Source organism: Vulpes lagopus, chromosome 23 (genome assembly GCF_018345385.1).
Source record: "Vulpes lagopus strain Blue_001 chromosome 23, ASM1834538v1, whole genome shotgun sequence".
Classification (NCBI taxonomy): Eukaryota; Metazoa; Chordata; class Mammalia; order Carnivora; family Canidae; genus Vulpes; species Vulpes lagopus.
In genome coordinates, this window is record NC_054846.1 from 9520001 (window position 1) to 9541306 (window position 21306).

Below are 21306 nucleotides of genomic sequence, written 5' to 3' on the forward strand. Positions count from 1 at the left end.
AAGAAAACTCTGTCATAAATATAAAACAGTATCTAAATGTTTAAAAACATTCAGAAACTCTTTTGGTCATTTTTGTGATTGTGAGTTACCTCATATCCGTATACAAACCGTAAGATAGTCTTAAAGATACATCAGGGTAGGTGGGATACTATAACAACATTTAGCATATTGTTATACTATTCCACCCACCTTAATGAGGATCCTTTAGGTGTTGCGATGCCATAGCCTTTGGAATCCAGATTTCCACCAACTTTCATGGTGTCACAAGGCTTCCTTTGCTCGATGTATTCATTCATCGTGGACTCCAGCAAGTAGGCATATTTTCCTTTGGACTTCCGCACTCTGGCTACCCCTTCAGCTGTAGTCCTCACAAACACTGAGGGCTCTGCACTTCTCATGTAGGTCCACATTTTATCAAACACTGCAATTTTAGATCTCTGTAGAAAAAGTAAGGGATGCCAAGGAGAGTTAAGCGATGGTCCTAAAAAGTTCTTTTTTTTTTTTTTTTAACAAAACACAGAGGAAAAACAGTATTTTTCAAAATCATCATAGATGGTGCATAGAATACAGATAAGTCTCCATTTAAAAAAAAAATCTTTTTCCCTTTATAAGGACCTCAGAGGTCGTTTTGTCATGACACATTGTAGCTGGAAACAAATTACTACACGACCAAGAAATAATCTGAAATACTCCTGCTCCAAGATAAGTTGAAAATTACAGTTAACTACCTCTAGGAATAATTCAAGTTAAGAGACAAGCAAAAGTATACCCTCACTGCTAAAATCCTAAATCATCGATCCTTAATTAGTGGCAGAAGAGGAGTCTGTGTAATGATAATTGGTCAGGCACATACGTGGTAAGATCCTAATGTAATGCCGGTCATCTCAGGAATAAAAAATAATGCTGAAGCCTCTGCTAGATTTCACTCAAATGCTTCCAGAGTAACACTGATTTTTCAAAGAAGTATCCTTTGGTCATGAAAGATTTTCTTTAATAAGTCAGAAAATTTGGTTTTGAATATTTAAGTGCTAAAAGACTGCTTACTACACTATATGGTGGAGAAAATATTCTTATGAGTGACAGATATGGAAGAAAGAATGGCGAATTGCAGCAGTATACTAGAGGGAATATTTATCTTAAAATTAATTGACTCAAAAGCAAAGACAGACATCAAAAGAGTTACTTAATACCTTATCAGAGTCAAAAAGAAAGCTGAGCAGAGTTGGAAAGTCCTACCATTTGAGTATCTGCTTATTTTCTCTTCACAATTTTCTCAACTGACTTTAATCCCTCTTGGGAAGGGGACTCTGAATAACCTCTTTCATTAATGTAATATAGGCGGTTTGAAATGGAAACTTGAAATTGAAAACTTACTTTTAGATTCATGAGATTTTGGGGGCTTTGCGCTTTTTACTCTAAAGAATTTAAAAAATATATAATCTTTATCTTAGAAGCAAGGATAAATCCATTCATTCTAAGCAAACATAATGTAAATCCAAATTTGTTTAAAATACTGCCCTAGAAATTAGAGCAGATATATACATATGCATATACATATGCATATGGGTGTGTATATGTGTACATATATAAATATAAACAAACACACATATGTACGTACTCTTATTTTGGTGAAAATCCAGAGACAAGTGTAAATAAAGTATGAGGCAGGCTTATATTGCTGAAGTTTATAATTCAGGTTACAGTGAGAGGTGCTCGGACATTGGTTGCACCTCTTCACTACCTCCATCCGAATAGGGACTGCTATATAGAGACAGCCCATGGACCATATCGGCCCAGTGGTCTCTGCTGTGAGATGTCCTCCCAAAAAATACTTCACCCTAAACTTACTTATTAATAATATTTTTATTATCCAATAATGTTCTAAACCATTCTTATATCTGTTTCTATTTCTAAACACTGCCCCTTCTTGAGAAAATATATCTAAAACTTAATTATCTGACAAATCATGCTTTGTTTCTGTAGTGAGTTCATCCATGACAGTGAAAACTCCATCAATCCCCAACGAGGGAAATTTTATCTTCATAACCCTCATGGTGTCTAGTGCATCGTGCACATAAAAGATTCATAATTAATGTACGCTAACTGAATACCCTGGGAATTGGTTAGAAAGAAGAAGACCATCTTTGCTTTATCTGCATCTTTGTCTATTTTAGAAGTGATTTATACAATTTTTTCTCCTACATTTTCTCTTCATAGTCTCTATCAAATCAAAAGATGCTGCATTAGTTGAATTCGACTATATATCATGCTATCTCATTAAACTTCAAGATCTTTTTGTAACATGAATTTCCACAAAAATAGGTAATATAATGTTTTGGAAAAAAATCATATGCTGATAAAGAAGAGCTCAAAATCTAATTATAGAATAATTGTATCAAATCATTCATTAAATATTAATTATTCCAAGTTTGAAATGCCAATTTTGAGACATAAATATATTTCATTAAATGCTTCATAAATAGATATGCCCTTCAGGGAATATCTAAAACTTGACAATGATGTAAAAAAAAAAAAATAGAAAAAAATTTTTTAAGAGTTTATTTCTTTATTCATGAGAGACAGAGAGAAAGAGGCAGAGACATAGGCAGAGAGAGAAGCAGGCTCCCTGCGGGGAGCCTGATGTGGCACTCGATCCCAGGACCCCAGAATCACGACCTAAGCCGAAGGCAGATGCTCAACCATTGAGCTACCCAGGTGCCCCGAAAAAATAGAAATTAAACTTCAAAGTCTTTATGAAAAAAAAAGACTTAAAGAAATTAAAAATTACAGTTGTTTTTTAAGATTTACATATTCAAGTTGTTCCAAACATACTTTTTAAAAAATTTCCAGTAGAATTAACATACAGTTTTATATTACTTCCAGGTATATAATATAGTGATTCAACAATTCTATACATTACTCAGTGTTCATCATGTCATGCATGGTAAGTATACTCTTACCACCTTCACCTATTTTACCCATCCCATCACCTACTTCCCCTCTGGTAACCATGAGTTTGTTCTCTATATTTAAAAGACTGCCTTTTTTGTTTTTAAAGATGAAATTTTTGAAGGGACAATTTAAATGACTTGAAATACGTAAAAAATAATATTCATTGAGTGAATAAAAATTTCCTGTTTCACTCATAAAATCTTTCCAGTTAGTTTAAAGATATTTTTCAATATATGAATAAAATATTATTTCTAAGCATTAGGGGATTTTAAAATGCAATCTGAAAAAAAATATAGCTCTAGCGGTTTTTTTTTTTTATTAAAGATTTGTTTATTTGAGAGACAGAGAGGGAGGTGTGAGTAGGGGGAGGAGAAGGAGCAAAAGAGAGAACCTCAGGCAGACTCCGCACCAAACATTGGAGCCCTTCGTGGGGCTCAGTCTCGCTACCCTGAGGTCATGACCAAAGTGGAAACAAAGTATAGGATGTTCATCTGACTGAACCACCCAGATGCCCCTAATTATAATGTTTTGACAGAACTACTCAATCTCTGTGTTTGTAGTTTTGAATCATTTAGAAAATATACAACTTCTGATACAGCAATCTAGAAATGTAAGTTCTACTAAGTTAAATCAGTCACTTTTTGTGATTAGGCTTCACATGTATTATAACATGGCATATTTTTTAACTGAGTAGGATTTTATGATATAATGGCAGATTAATAAAAAAATCTGTAATTTAATATATCTATACATTATAAAGTATCTGTTGATTGATACTACATAAAATTAAAAGTAATTTTTCTCATGGGTCAGAATTTTTGGAAGATACGTACATTTTTCCCAATGGATTCATTCATTTGTCTTCCAGTTATTAGTTTGCTGTTTACTTCCTTAACAAGGTTAACGGAATGTTTTCATGACCATATCTGTTCAAAAACCATTTGTTTGAACAGATTTGGCCAAAGGTACACAAGGAGGGTAATTTGTGAACAATTTAATACTGTTTTGTTGAAAGCTTCATTCAAGACTTTTGATTTGAACTTTCTAGCTGCCTTAAAAAAAAAGAATAGAAACAATCTGACTAGATATTTTCTGAAAGACAGCTCAGAGAATCTGTGTATAATTTTTATTGACAACTTTAGGAAAATTATTAGTCTGAACTAAATAAGTAAATAGATGATGTTTAGAAATTCAAATCCACAACAACTAATAATAGTGAAAGGGAATATAAAGGAAGGGAGAAGAAATGTTGGGAAATATCAGGAAGGGAGACAGAACATAAAGACTCCTAACTCGGGGAAACGAACTAGGGGTGGTGGAAGGGGAGGAGGGCGGGGGGTGAGGGGGAATGGGTGACGGGCACTGAGGTGGACACTTGACGGGATGAGCACTGGGTGTTTTTCTGTATGTTGGTAAATTGAACACCAATAAAAATTAATTAAAAAAAAAAAAGAAAAAACAAACAAACAAACAAAAAAACAAATCCACAACAACTGAAAAAGAAACCAGCAGAAAAGCAATCCAGAGGCAAAAGGAAACTCTCCCTAGGCTTCCCATCAAAGAGCCTGCATGAGAAACTATAGTTATTTTTATTGCCAGGTTAGTTTAGGTGACAATGTTTAGTTTGGCCTAATTTATGAGTTAATGGGTTATCTGATACACTGGAGAGCACACTACAATCTTCCTAACCACTCCAGCCTCTTGATAACTCATTTCTTAGAATATATTTATGGTAGACTAAAAAAAAAATGGGGATTTTCTTTCAAATTAATAAAATCCCATGTGGTCAACTAAAGTAATATATATAAATAGTGTTCCCTATTAAAATTCTGTATCCCAGCAATTTACATTACAGACATAATTCTATAGCAAAAGCATCCAGAAAATTTGGCAATTATCTGGAAAATGTAGGTCAAATATGGATCAAATTGACTCAATTAGCCTTCATTGCATGGACTTTATTTTATTTTTTATTTATTTATTTTTTTAAGTGCATGGACTTTAAAGATGGGCAATGATGGCAATGATGATCACTACCCCCCTGAGCAATGTCTAAAAATGAGTATGTTTGGGACGTCTGGGTGGCACAGTGGTTGAGCATCTACCTTTGGCTAAGGTTGTGATCTCAGGATCCTGGGATCAAGTCTCACATTGGGCTTCTTGCTGGGAGCCTGCCTCTCCCTCTGCCTATGTGTCTGCCTCTCTCTCTGTGTCTCTCATGAATAAATAAATAAAATCTCTTAAAAAATAAATTTGAGCATGTTTTAGTGCAGTAGAAGAAAGAACACGGGCAAATCATACTGACTTTTTAAATAAACCACACATTGTCCTATAATTTGTAATACTGGTCCCGAGAGAAGAGAATGATGCAATGCAGGAGAAAAATGAAGGACTGGTATTGGTTTCTAATCTCCCAGGGCCATCTAAGCCTCTATTAGGGATGATCATAACTCCCTTTCCACGTCTCTCCCAAATCTAAGTACTGCTTCTCACCAGATTTAAATGCCCCCAATATATAGATATTTTAAAAAATCTCAACTATAGCTAAGCCAAGAAAGACTGTACTTTTGAAGTTTAAAGTTAAATCAAGGACAACTGTACTTTGAGGGAGTATGATAAAGTGAAATGGATTTCTTCAGGATGGCATTTGCCATCATATTTTGATGAGGAGATAAGCGATGATTTGTTAAGAGGAGACAAATGATACAGCTACCCTGTGTTTCTTAAGGATCCAAGGCTCATTGAACATGGCTCTTCAAATCTCTTTCTGTGGCTTAATATTAGTAATAGGTATATTGATTTCACTAATATTTCACAAAAATTACCATGTGAAATTGTAATATCTGCTTAGAAAATATGGCCACTATCTAGTGTTGTTGGGGAAAAGGTCCATAAAAACTAAGCAGACTAGGAGCACCTGGGTGGCTCAGTCGGTTGAGCATCAGACTCTGGATTTCATCTCAGGTCATGACCTCAGGGTCGAGAGATCGAACCCTTCACTGGGCACCATGCTCAGTGAGGAGGCTGCTTGAGAGTCCCTCTCTCCTCTCCCTCTGCCCCTCCCCCTGCTCATAATTTCTCTCTCTCTCTCTCAAATAAATAAAATCTTTTAAAAATCCAAACAGACCAGATATAATTATATCTAAAGAGAAGATGCCTTCCTTTTTTTGTGTGTGAAAGAAGCCAATAGTCATTTTAATTTAGTTTTATTTCTTCTTTATATATATATATTAATATAAGCATTAATTTTTAAGACAGCTAATTAAGCCTATTCCCCCCTTAGGAAAAAATGACTTTTTAAAGGAAATGGTTATTATCCTTCTGCAACATACACATTTACTCAAGAATTAGTAGGAAGTATAGGTCCTGCACTGCAGACATTCTTTACTAGTCTATTAATTCTTACACCGTTTACCTTTTTTAAAGATTACTTATTTATTTATTCATGAGAGAGAGAGAGAGAGGCAGAGACACAGGCAGAGGGAGAAGCAGGCTCCATGCAGGGAGCCTGATGCGGGACTTGATCCTGGGTCTCCAGGATCAGACCCTGGGCTGAAGGCGGCGCTAAACTGCTGAGCCACCTGGGCTGTCCCGTTTACTTTTTTAAAAATCTCATTTATCCATTAACTTCTATAAAATATCAAAATACCTACTCACAACGTCAGGAGAATATTTTGTTGCTGGAATGGGAATTCTAAATTATTTCAAAACACAAATGACATCTAAAAGTTCTAAGTGGAGATTTCCAAATGAAAGACATGACTTTACACCAGGAGTGAATTTATTGAGTATTTAGAACTGAGTATTTGAACCTTCTCTTCAAACATGAATAGAGATACTTTTCATGATAAACATTTTTTTTTTTTGTAGAAAAACCATAATGTCTGGGGTAGTATAACAACTAGTAAGAAGATGGCTCTCTCTCTGAGTGAAAGAACCTGACCTAAAGCATAATGAATACATATATTAGAATGTAAGTGGCTTAGTCAGAAGAGCATGTGAATCTTGATCATGGGGTCCTGGGTTCGAGCCCATGTTGGGTGTAAAGATTACTAAAAAAATAAATAAATAAATTAGAAAGTCAAACTGGAAATAACTTATTTCCTAGTCCATTTGGTTGACATTCTATAAGAATTTGCAACTGGGACAAAAGATAATTGCCCTTCATTTTAGAATTTTACCCTTTTGCCTAATGCTTTATATGGAACTCATAGGATGGCTCATTGCTTCTTTGCAGGTGGCAGCCAAAATTCAAACTGTTCCTGGAAACCACTAGAGTTGGCAGGCAAAAAAGAATTTCACACAGGTCTTATTCTTCCTGTTAAATCTGCAACCCTACAAAAAAATACTTGTATGTTTTCTGAGTAGCAGTTACTTATTTGAGATTAGAATTTTAAAAGTTCACTAGCATACATGGGAGCTTTAAGTTTTAATAGTAGAGTCACCCTGCATATAGACTGAATTTGTTGTCCATCACTTAGATGTAATTTCCAACATAAACAACATGTAGTCAAATTGAATCAAGGGAATCTTTGAATTTTAAATTGAGTGCTCCTTGTCACTCTGTATCATGCATCATTTGAAGTCTTTCCATCCCACCATCTCTTCGATTGAAGCTAAAGTAACATTGACTTTTAAAGCTTTATCCTTCAATAGTTTCCCTAACTATATATATTAAATGTGAATGGTGTTTAAAGGTAAAGGTTATAAAATAGTTTTTGTGAAATTATTACAAAACAAGTCATAGGAGGAAAAAAACATGCAGCCTTATTAAGGACAAAGGAGAATGGTTAGAGAAATAGGAGAAAATGTGAGAAAGTACTGGAGTTTCACAAATTAAGGGAGGAATGGGTATCAAAAGAATTTGCACAAATACAGTACAGTTTTTACAAAGCATGAAAATACACACAAAACATTTCAATTTGGTCAGAAAGGCATTTAGTGATCCTTTGAGGAAAGCAATTTTCAGAGTTCTTAAGGAGACCAGATTTGAAAGAAGGAAGGAGAAAATGGCTAGTCCTGGGGGAAAACAAGGCTCTGGGAAACAAATTTATGGATTTATTAGCTCAATAGGAGGAAGAAGAGAAATTGAAGATAAAGGAGAGCACTGCCACAAGACAGACTTTTCAAAATTACAGCCCATCTGAACATGGATGGAAGACTAGGGAGATGGAAAGGCTAAAAACTAATTAGGGTATACATTTTAGAGTGACGTCTTTGATAATTAGAAAGAGATGTTGTCAAAGGCCAGGCAGAGATTTTAGCATTACAGAAAATGGCACTGCTCTTCCTCCAACACTGGAAGAGGAAAAACTTGAAGAATGGAATTATATTGGGAAATATCAGAGCCAAATCTACTTTCATGGCTGTGTTCAGCACTGAAAGTGGCTTTGTTTTAATGGAGATTCCCCCAGTAGAAATCCCATTAATGAAAATTATGAATTAGAATATAATTTATTTCTTCAACATACTTAAAAAGTATTTGATTTAGATTATTTGTAAGAAAGCAAAATACCTAAAATATAAGTTCATTTTATATGGACTTATTCCCGGGAGTCTCATAGCATGTATATCAAGAAAACACTGTATTTATATTCCAAATACAAATTCATTCTTAAGGTTATGAGCTGAGAACATGGAGCAAAACATAAATAAAAACAACATAATAAAACTCAAAAGTGCTTTGAAACTTGGCCCCTATTTCATATTTTGATACTACTTCTTCAATTTACTTGCCAATACAACAGAAACACAGAAAATGAAAGGGAGGGGGGATAAAAGAAACCATAGAAACCTAAAATATGTTCAGTATTTCAGGTATAATCATTAAGTGTAATAATATTCCTAGACCTCTTCTGAGTCTTTTGAAATAAGTTTTGCTAATAAAAGTTTATCTCATTACATGGATAAAAATAAAAGACTATTTACTTTTAAGGTTGTTTTTGTATTTTTTTTTTTTAAGTCTAAAAGGAAGCTCATTATTTTCCCTAATGGAAAAAATACAGCTGCAGAAATGGACCTCCACAGTGCAAATAAATGGGAAAACCAAGAAATTGAGTTGTATCAATACAGATTTTCAGGGAGTTTAATGCCATCAATGTACCACTTCTGACTCATTATTTAGCCAAAAAAAAAAGAGAGAAAAAAAGATGAGTTTTTGCTCACATATTGATTTTCTTTTAGATGATCAAAAACTACACCATTTTCTTCATGTAAAATGTTAATAGGAATCATTTGAACAAAGTTAATAAGGTATTTTCGTAGACATTCTTTTGCTCACTTAGATTCATTAAAATTTGATGTTTTAACAGTATGACTTTTAGGATTGAAAATAAAGGAAAAGTTTATATTCAAATTGTCAATTCTGTGAAGTTATGAAACAAGTAAGTGGGAAATATCCTTTGAATTGTTAAAATCAGGTGTATGGGGGAATTATCAGCATTATATATGATATCTCATAGCATGTTTTTCTTTTATGAAAATGCAAAAATTAGTTATTCTTAAAGGATTATAGTTAAAATATTTTATAGAAGTATGATTTGATTTATTGATTTTTGTTAGAATTTTTCTATAAAATTAGTCATTTATTTATTTATTTATTTATTTATTTATTTATAATCTCTATACCCAACATGTTGATGCTCAAACTTATGAGCATCAGAGAGATGCTCATAAGAGATATGCTTATGCATATGCTCATAAGCATATGATTAGAGATCAACAGTCATATGCTCTTTCAACTGAGCAAGCCAGGCACTCCATAATTAATCTCTCATTTTTAAGTAAAACCAATTCTCCAAACATTTTAACAAGATTCACATTAAGCTAGATTTCTAGCAATTTCTCAGCTTCTTGAAAATTAAAATGGTATTTATGAAAAAGTATAACTAAAAGGATATTAACAGCTTAAAGTTTTTGAAAGATTAGCACTAGAATGGTCTTTAAAAACCATTTACTATATTCCAAGCCCTTTATTTCAGTAGCAAGACTCAGGAAGATTAAATAACTTGTCTATGTTACCAGAGTGAGTTAGTCCTTAGAAGAACCAGGAAAAAGATCTGGATATCCAAATCTTCAATACATATGTTTATATGTTAAACCATAAAAATACTCAAGCATAGTGTTTAGGTAAGTAATGTTCTACTAAGAAGAAAAAGTCACTTGATAATATTGCAAAATTTAGAGCAATTCAGTTAAATATTATTGTATAATTTATTGATAAGTAAGCTGAGTTTTAAGTAGATTTGATCTGTTGTAGCATTTTAATCAACCAAAAAACAAAGCTAAGTTATATCTCAGAGTGCACTTTGGCATTTTGAAATTACTTTCAAATATGAAAAATAGAGTCAGCTTAATTAATATATTATTAATAGAATCATATGCTTTTGAGAATTTTCTGCATAGAAAGCGATATCTTTTAGATGTTTTTAAATTTTTATTTATTTTTTGGAGAGCTAGACCAAGTGGGGATGGTGGGTAGGGGCAGAGGGAGAGTGAGGAAGAGAATCTTAAGCAGGCTCCATACTTGACACAGAGCTTAATGCAGAGCTATGTCTCACAACCCTGAGATCATGACCTGAACCACAATCAAGTCAGATGCTCAACCAATTAAGCCACCCAAGTGCCTATCTTTAAATTTTAAAATGTAATTGGTATTTCCATGTTTTCATTTCCTTAAGATGGCTAAGTGATATGATTCCTGCAGTATATTACTAGTTGTCTCATATATTACCTACCTATATGTGTGAATTGATAATGCAAGAGGAAGAGCAAGTGATCTCCTATAATCAGATATTTTCCTTTTTAATGGGTTACTCAATTGACCTAGTTAAGGTTTATTTGAACAAAGATTACCTTGGGCCTCATCAATGTATTTGACAAAATATCTCATGTTATTTTTGTTGATTACAGGGAAAGTTAGGGTTTTTAGAATTAGGAGGGCTATGATTAAAATATCAATCACACTCAAAGAGTATTGGTTATTATTTATTAACATGCAAATACTGAGCTGAAGGGAAACTTGTATCACTGATCCCATACATAATCTCACTCAGTTCAGTGTTTCAGTTAATTTGGATAAAGACAAAAAAATAACAAAGGTTTCAAAGTTACAGATGTTTTTATGATAAATGAGAGACTCAATATTTCGACTTTATGGACTTGGGCAAATAGGCCTAAAATCAAGGTGAAATTCAACAAGGAAGAATGCAAAATCTGGCCATCAACTGCCTATTCATGGGAAATACATGAGGCTTACTGCAATTCATCTTAAAATCACCCAGGTTTTCAGTAAACATTTCTAGGAAAATCTATTAATATAATGCAGTTGCCACAAACACTAACAAACTTGAAGGTTTTACATGGAATTATAGAGTCTAGATAACAGGTGTAATTTCAAATACCTTGAGGGTCAAAAAGGAAATGTGAGTGAAATAGACAAGGATGGGGTAGCAGATGGTGTGGCTATAGTACCTGGAGAGTACATTCTCTAGTAAAAACACTCTTTCCCCTTTTTCTTTCATGTAAACACTCTGTTATCTGAAGAACACAAGTGTTCAAGATGAAACTGGCCTGAAATCTGAATTTTCAGATTCTGGCTAAGATCCTTTAGAATTAGACCAAGTCACATCCTACATCTGGATAATGCACTTTTAGAATACTACTGAAAAAGCTACATTCAAAAGATATAGAGACCAGAATAAAGGGCTTGAAAATATAGTTTAATAAAGAATGGCGGAGGGAATTCCGAATTCTTAGGCTAGATAATGAGAAAATTTATGGAAGAGATGATAGTTATCTTAAATATTTGATTCATGTGTCACATGAAAAAGAAAGCAATTACAAAAGTCAGAATAGGACCAATGAATGAAAACACTTAGGAGGCAAGTTTTAGGTTCAAAGAACTTTCTAAAAACTATAACAATAAAAACTAACAAAATGAAATTTAATGCTAAGTGGTAAGTTAACATCGGTAAGACACAGTCAATAATAGTTTGCATGATTAACTTCATAAATGTCATGATATTTCAAATATGAACAGAATTTGGGAGGTAATTTATGACCTAAGCCCTATGTTTAAAGATGAAAATGCTGACGCTATCTGAGATCACCAGGCAGTAAAAGGAAATTTATCTGTAATGTGAGAGCTTGTTTCTAAAACACTTTAATTGCACTTCTTTATCTAACCTCAACATGGCATCTACAGGAAGAGGGAATTTTAAGTATAGCCTTTTTTTTAAGCAATTAAAAGATGTATTCAATTATGGGCAAATTGTTTTCTGCTGACATGCTAATTATAATTTAAAAGACTGTGATATTCTTTTTCGTTATGCATGAACAAATTTTCTGGGGAGCATAGTTCTTTTCAGAAACACTACTATACTATGTGCACTGTATTCTTTAACAACATACCATTACTTCAGCAAATAAGCAAGTATTTCTACACGTCCCACTGTCAGGTTTCACGTTGGTGTTTCTGTATCCCAAGGTTACACAAAGAAAATAAGGAAGTCCCAATACAAGGACTAAATTTCTTTTATTAATTTTATTTAAGAAATTTTAATTTAAAAAAGGATGGTTGCTTAAGTGTGAACCCATTCTTTACTCCTCTCCCCCCATCCACAATGTTTTAGTTATATAGTGTTATATTTTATATCCTTTTATTTTATGAATAACTTGACCAATTTTACAGAAATATTTATACTTACTGTTTTTACTTTTGTTGTTGTTATTTTAAAGATTTTTAATTTATTTATTCATGAAAGACAGAGAGAGAGGCAGAGACATAGGCAAAGGGAGAAGCAGGCACCTCCTGGGGAGCATGATGTAGGACTCGATCCCAGGACCCCAGGATCACAACCTGAGTCAAAGGCAGATGCTCAGCCACTGAGCCCCAGAGGCTCCCTCTTACTGCTTTTGTATTTTGTTTTGTTTTACTTTTCATACTCTCAATAATTAAAAAATGAGCAGAAGACATGAACAGACACTTCTCCAAAGAAGACATAGATGGCCAACAGACACATGAAGAATGCTCAACATCACTTATAAACAGGGAAATGCAAATCAAAGATATCACCTCACACCTGCTTGAATGGCTAAAATCAACAAAACAAGAAACAACAGGTGTTGGCAAGAATGTGGAGAAAGAAGAACATTCTTGCACTGTTGGTGGGAACGCAAATTGGTGCAGCCACTCTGGAGAAGTATATGGAGATTCCTCAAAAAGTTAAAAATACAACTACAGTATGATCCAGTAATCACACTACTGGGTATTTACTTCCAAAATACAAAAACACTAATTCAAAGGGATACATGCACCCCTAAGTTTATAACAACATTATTTACAATAGGCAGGATATGGAAGCAGCCCAAATGTCCATCAATAGATGAATAGATAAAGATGTGGGGTGTGTGTGTGTATAACGGAATATTATTTACCCATAAAAAGAATGAAATCTTGCCATTTCCTAGTCACAGATGGAGATAGAGATTATAATGTTGAATGAAATCAGTCAGAGAAAGACATATATCATATGATTTCATTCATTTGTGGAATTTAAGAAACAAATGACCAGAGGAAAAGGAGAGAGAGAGAGAATCCAAGAAACATATTCTTAACTATAGAGAAGAAATTGATGGTTACCAGAAGGGAGGTGGGTGGAGGGATGGGTGAAAAAGGATATGGGGATGAAAAAATACACTTCTCATGATGAGCATGGAGTAATGTATAGATTTGTTGAATCGTCTTAAAAAATTGTTGAATTACGATGCTGTACACCTGAAATTAATATAACACCGTACATTAACTACACTGGAATTAAAATTAAAACTAAAATTTTAAACTTCATTAAAAAAAGAAAGAAAATGACTGAATTTCATTTTTAAATAAGCAAACAAACAAACAAACAAAAAACCCCTTGGCACTCAGGGGAAGTAAAACAAGAAAATGGTAGCAAAGGAGAAAGGGTAGCAATATTCCGAGTGCCCATGAAAATACCATTAACATATACACATTGGGTCTCTTGGCTTGTAACTATTAATTGCTTTAGTAGATCAAAGACTATAGTATTTTCTATCTTTCTTACCTTCCACTATCACACTACTAACCAAATATGAAGTTTATTATATCTTGCAACAAACAATGAATACAAAAATGACTATATATATATATATAACTTCATATATATATGTGAATATACTAGCCCCCTTAAGATATACTTTATTATACATATTAAATATATACTATATTATACTGACCACATTAAAATTTCTATGCATTTATGTGTATATATACCTCATGATTGGTATACTTAATATTGAAAAAGTATAAATAAAAAAGAAAAAGTATAAATATTCACGCCTGCTTCTAATTTTGTTTTAATACTAATCTGCATTTTTTTTTTTTGCTTTCTAGTCACTGTTTTGTAAGAAGCAACACCAACCATAAGATTTGAGAGAGATCTTATAAATCTAAATTTTTATTTTTATTTTTATTTATTTATTTTTTTAAATCTAAATTTTTAAATTACAAAACACCTCCGAATAACATAGGTCCTTTCCGTATTTTTTGTTTGTTTTTCTTTTTCTATGTGTTATATGGGGCAGGTTTGTTTTTTTTTAATTTATTGTGGTAAAAAATATCACATGACAGGAAATCTACCCTTAACAAACTTGTAAGTATACAGTATGGTATTAACTACATGCTTATTATTGTACAGAAGGTTTTTAGAACTTTTTCATCTAGCATGACGGAAACTGTATCTACTGAACAACAACTTTCTATTTCCCCCTCCTTCCAGCCATGATAGCATTTTTACTTTCTGCTTCAATGAGTTTGACTGTTTCGATACACTAGTCATACAGTACTTGTCCTTCTGTAACTGGCTTATTTCACTTAGTATAACATCAAGGTTCATCCATTTTGCAGCATATGATGGGATTCCTTATTTTTTTAAAGACAATAATATTCCACTGAGTAATATACCACACTTTCTTTATCCAAATATCCATGAGTGGACACTTAGTTTGTTTCCGCTTCTTGGCCATTGTGAATGATGTTGTAATGCACATGGTAGTGAAAATATCTCTTTGGGATACCGATTTCAATTCATTTGAATAAGTAACCCAAAAGTGAAATTGTTAGATCATGTGATAGGTCTATTTTTAACTTTTTAACAAAACTGCATATTGGTTCCCATCGGGGCTGCATCATTTTGCATTCCCACAAACAATACACAAGGGTTTCAATTTCCAAGTGTCTTCAACAATTTTTATTTTTATTTATTTATTTTTTTCTAGTGGCCCTCCTAACTGGCGTGAGGCAATACCTCATTATGGTTTTGATTTTTTTTTCCCTGATGGTTAATGGTGCTGAGTATCTTTTCATATACCATTGACCATTTGTAAGTCTTTTTCGGAGAAATGTTTATGCTCTTTGCTAAATTTTTAATGAGGTTAGTAGGATTTTTGCTACCAGGTGGTACAAGTCCCTTATATACTTTGGATTTGAACACTTTATCAGATACATGATTTGCAATATTTTCTTCAGTTCCATAGATGCCTTTTCATGCTGTTGATTCTTTTGCAGTACAAAAGCTTTTTAATTTGATGTGTCTACTGGTCTACATTTCATTTTGTTGCCTGTGCTTTTGGTGCCATCTGGCAAATCTTTGCAAAGACCAAAGTCATGAAGCTTATCTCCTATGTTTTCTTATGAAAAGCTATATAGTTTCAGATCTTACGTTTCAATGTTTAATCAATTTTGAGGTTGATTTTTGCATATGGTCTGAGACCAATTTCATTTCTTTGTATGTGCGTATCCAGATATCCCAACACCATTTCCTGAGGAGATTGTCCTTTCCATATTATGCAGTCTTGGATCCTTGTCAAAAATCACTTAACCATATATACATAGGTTTACTTCTGGGTTCTCTATTCTGTCCTGTTGGTTGATAAACCCATCTTTAGGCCAACACCATAAATTTATAATATGTTTTAAAGTCAAGGAGTGTAAGGCTTGTTTCTGTTTCACTTGATTGGTTTAACTATTTCTTACTCTTCATGATTCTATATGAATTTTAGGATTTTTTTTTCTATTTCTGAAAAAAATGACTTTGGGATTTTGATAGGGATTGTAATTTATCTTTAAATCATGGGGTAGTATACACTTTCAACAATATTAAATCTTTCAATCCATGAACAAAGACTTCTTCCCACTTATTTGTGTCTTGTTTAATTTCTTACAGCAATCTTTGGAGTTTTCAGTGAATAATTTTTTTTTTTTGCCTTCTTGGATTAGTTCATTTTTAAGTATTCTATTCTTTTTGATGCTATTGTAAAGGAGATTGTTTTCTTAATTCCCTTTTCAGATGGTTCATTGTTAGTATGTAGAAATGCAACTGGTTTTTGAAGGTTTCATCTTGCAACTTTGCTGAGTTTATTAGTTGTAACAGTTTTTGGGAGAGGTGGGGTTGGTGGAATTTTTTGAGTTTTCTACATATTAGAATATGTGATCTCTGAAAAGAGATCATTTCTTTTCCAATTTGGATTACTTCTTTTTCTTACCTAACTGGTCTAGCTAGGATTTCTTATACTATGCCAAATAAAAGTGGTAATAAAGGGGCATCCTTGTCTTATTCCTGATTTAGAAGAAAGATTTCAGTTTCATCACTGGGTATGATGTCAGCTATGGGTTTCAAATGTGGACTTTATTATGTTGAGGTAATTTTTTAAAGAATATTTTATTTATTTATTCATGAGATACACACATACACACACACACAGAGGCAGAGACATAGGCAGAGGGAGAAACAGTCTCCATGCAGGGAGCCCAGCAGGGGACTCGATCCCGGGACCCTAGGATCACACTGTGAGCTGAAGGCAGATGCTCAACCACTGAGCCACATAGACATCCCTGGTGAGGTAAGTTATTTCTCTACTTAGTTGATTATTTTTATCATGGAAGGGTGTTCAATCTTGTCCAGTGCTTTATCTGCATCTATTGTGATGATCATGAGATTTTTATTCTTCTTTCTGCAATTGTGGTGTTATTACATCAATTAGTTTTCATAGACTGAAAATCCTTGCATCTCAGGGATAACTCCCCTTAGTCATGGTCATCTATAATCCCTTTAATGTGCTGTTGAGTTTGGCTAACTGGTATTTTGCTGAGAATTTTTGCATCTATATTTTTAGGGATATTGGCCTCTAGTTTTCTTTCCTTCCAGTATCTTTTTCTGGCTTGGTATCAGGGTAATGCTGGCCTCATAAAAGGAGTTTGGAACTGTTCCCTCTCCTATTTTTTGGAAGAATTTGAAAAATATTACCATTAATTCTTTAAATGTTTGGTAGAATTCTCCAGTGAGCTTATAATCTCTTGCTCCTTTTGGTATCCTACCCTATATCTTCTGATCAGAGAGTTTCATCCATTTACGTTTAAAGTTACTGATAGGTTACCCTACTATTTTGTGAATTGTTTTCTGTCCACTTTGTAACATTTTTATTCATCTTTTCCTCTCTTGCCATCTTTCTTTGTATTTAAATTATTATTATTTTGTTTGCAATGACACACTGATTACTTTCTTACTTCTTTGTGTAACTTCTATAGGTTGTTTCTTTATAGTTACCTTGGAAGTTATATAAAACATTTTATAACCATAAAAATGATTTTAGGCTTCTAAGAATTTCACTTTAATTGCATATAAATACTCTTTCTACTCCTCCACTCTTAATTTATATTATCGATGTCAAATTAATCTTTTTATATTATGTATCAGTTAACATAATCCATATAGTTATTTTTATACTTTTATATTTTAATCTCTATGCCAGAATTAAAAGACTTAGACAACACTATTATAGTACTATGCTATTCTTTGTTAGTCTATATTATGTACTTTTATCAATGAATGCTGTACTTTCATATGCCTTTGTGTTGATGTCTAGCATCCTTTCAACTTAAAGGATTCCCTTTAATATTTTTGTAAGGCTGTTTAGTGTTGATGATCTCTCTCAACTTTTATTTACCTGAGAAAGTCTTTTATTTCTCTTTCATTTTTGAAGGACAGTTTTGTCAGATATAGTGTTCTTGGTTGGCAGTTTTCTTTCTTTTCCCAGCTTTTTGAATATATCATTTCACTTCCTCTGACCTACAAAGTTTCTGCTGATAAACCTGGTAGTAGTTTTATGGATACTCATGTATGTGACAAGTCACATTTCTCTTGCTGTTTTCAGAATTCTTTGTATTTGCCATTTGACAATTTATTATGTTTCTCAGTGTACACTTTTTTGGGTCCTCCTTCTCAGAATTCCTTGTGTTTCATGAACTTATTTCCTCCCCAGATTTGGGAAGTTTGGGACCATTATTGTTTTAAATAAGCTTTCTGCCCCTCTATCTCTCTTCTCTTTTTGTGCCTCCCATAATGTGTATATTAGTCCTTTCAAAAGCCCGTTAGGCTTTCTTCACTAATTTTCCTTCTTTTGTCTTGTTGCTTCTATTTGCATAATTTCAAATGCCTAGTCTTACATTTCCTGGTTTTTCCTTCTGTTTGGTCAAGAATGATGTTGAATCCATATAATGAATTTTTCAATTCAGACACTGTATTCTTCATTTCCAAAATATATTTTTAAAAATATCTTCTTTTTGTTGAAATTCTCAGTTTGTTCATGCATCATTTTTCCTGAGCTCTTTGAGCATCTATGTGACAGTTATTTGGTATTGTCAGATAATTCGCATACTTCTATTTTCTTTTAGTGTCACTTTCTGGTGATTATTTTTTTCCTTTGACTGGGCCATATTTCTTTGTGTTTTTCATGTGCCTTTTAACTTTGTTTTGGGATCATGCATTTTTAAGAATAGCCACCTCTCCAGTCTTTATGGATTAATTTGTATAGAGAAACATCTTCACCAATCATCCTGGGTAATATTCTGAAGGCTTCTCAAACCTTTTCTGTGGATGTGCAGTCTTTGGACTTGTGTGTGTAAATTTTCAATTAGAGCAATTTGTCAGTATCCTTTTTCAGAAGCTTAGAATCTCTTGCTCTTTCCGGTATCTGTATGCAGTACTGCTGGTTCTCTGGAGCTGGCATAACCACTCAGATCTTTATTGTCATTGAGGCCCTAGGCTTATAGAGTGCTGTTCCCATTAGCACACCCAACTCAGGCAAGACAAAGACCAGTCCCTTGGGTACTTTACCAAAAGTCTAGAACATTGGATGCATGTTCCACTCTTCTCTTCCTTCTTCCAAGGGCATGGTTACCAAACTGTATTCGCTTCTGTTTGCTGTACCACAAATCCTCTGAAGCAGCAGCAAGCCATTCAGTTCTCTTTTGTTTTCAGCAGCCCCAAGATGTCTAGAATATCCCAGGTCCCAGTCCCTTGGGCAGTCACTCTCCCCGCAAAAAGCCAAAGCATTACCCTCACACTCCAACTTTATTCCTCCCCAAAGGGAAGCTGGAAGTTGAAAGTTCTTTGCCACTTTCCACACTGACCTGGAGGAGATGATCTAGGTTGAATATATGCTAGCTCAAACCTTTGCCTTTGTTCTCAGCAGTTCTCAACTGCTTGCTCTTTTGTCAGTGTTTCGAATCATGCAACGCAGAAACCAGTTCCTCTAAAAAGTCAGAATATAGACATACAGTCCAGTCTTCCCTTTCTCTCCCCCAGGGAAAAGCCAAGAACAGGCACTTCCTCCCAATTATGGTGAATGTCATGAATTTTCTTACAGAGTTTGACATGGTTGGTTTGATACTCCATTCACAGAAGCCCCTTAAATTGTTTTTGGATTTCTTTCAAAGAAAACTGGTCAGTTTTGTGTTGAGGCAGTGTCTAGGGTGGGGAAAAGGAGGGTCTGGGGCTTCCAATTTCACCATCTTGGTGACATCACTCTCTTGACCCTTTCTCTATTTCTTTAAATTAAATCTTAAATAACATTTTTTTTAGGAGTGTGACATTTGTTTTTTCCAATTGTCATTTTATTTCTAAACTCATTTCCCTGTGAAAATAAGCAGCCACCTAATTAGCAACTTGTTTTTGGTAATCACTCAATTTGATCTGGAGCAATATTATATGCTGGAAACATGCATTGTACATTATTTAAGTATCAAGTTTTCCTTCAAATATCAAATGTCTAATTAAACAGCTCTTAAAATTTTATCAACAATATTTATATTTAGTTCAGATTTGATTCCAATATATTTAAATGATTGCAAAATTCCACTTCTCTACAAAACTATAAGTATAATTAAATTAAATAAGTATAAATAAGTATAATTATTAAAGTATACTAAATAAATATGATTAATTAATTACTACGGCAACTAGTATGAATACCACACAAGTTCTTTTATTAAATAATGATTCTTTTACTTAACCACAAAAATAAAGTGAGTTGAACATGACATCATCATGTTCAAGTTACCCCTATAGGTTTATACTGATATTGATCTTCTCTGAAGCATCTAAACAGGAATTTGGGTATGTGTTGAGATGAGAGATTAATTTTGAAATTTCTCCACTGCTTGAAGCTTTTCTGCTAGAATAACTGTCCTCATGATTGGATGGTAGTGAGAAAGGAGCATTTTCTTTTAATATGGACAATAAAGAAAGCCTCTGTAATCTGATTAGAGTAAAATTATTCTTCTAGTGAATAATATGAGCTCTTAAGATCCCCTCTGTATGACAAGGGTGGTTTCCACATGAAGTGATCACATGGAGTACACATTAAATTTGCTGAGTATTGCCATGGAAAGAGGAGATGGCAAAATAATATAATTACTCTGGAAGAAGCTACAGCTTTGCACAATAATCATAATTCAGGAAATAGACATATTATTTTTTTTCTTCCATAGCACTTTGATCATAGAAAACATGGTTCAATATGTTCTCATAAATTTATTTATATTCCTACAAATTTGGGAACTACTGACTATACTTAAAGATCTTTAAATCGGACACTAATTTTTAAAGGAAACATTAACAAAGTCTCCTAACATTTTGACCTTTCTTACACTGTTAAACCAGTTAAATTTAGTTGAAATGAAAGAACACAAGCTTTCTCAGCAGCTTACACTAAGAGTATTCTTAAAGTCTTTGTGAATGCAACGCTGTTCTCAGAGGTTTTGTGTAATGGTGAGAACAATGTAAATATCAGGAAAAAAAAAAACAAAAAATAACAATAACAGCCTGACAACGAGAGAAGAAATGATTTCAAGTTGTTCTGGATCATCTAGAGAAACTTTAAACATGCAGAGCTGTCAGCTATGCAGATGGTTAAGTAGTAATCAGGTTCCCCCAAGAAATTTAGGAAGAAAAATCTCTAGTAATATGACCAACCATGACATAAGTGACCTACAAC

The 21306-nt window shown here is 33.4% G+C and overlaps 1 protein-coding gene across 3 annotated transcripts in view; it reads right to left on the reverse strand.

Annotated features, from left to right (window-relative positions):
- GRIA2 (glutamate ionotropic receptor AMPA type subunit 2) overlaps positions 1-21306 on the reverse strand; it is a 152486-nt gene that overhangs the window by 5747 nt on the left and 125433 nt on the right. For all 3 annotated transcript variants that reach the window (XM_041737789.1, XM_041737788.1, XM_041737790.1), the window contains exon 13: positions 190-437. In XM_041737789.1, the coding sequence (XP_041593723.1) occupies positions 190-437 (248 nt within the window). The remainder of the gene's footprint in view (positions 1-189; positions 438-21306) is intronic.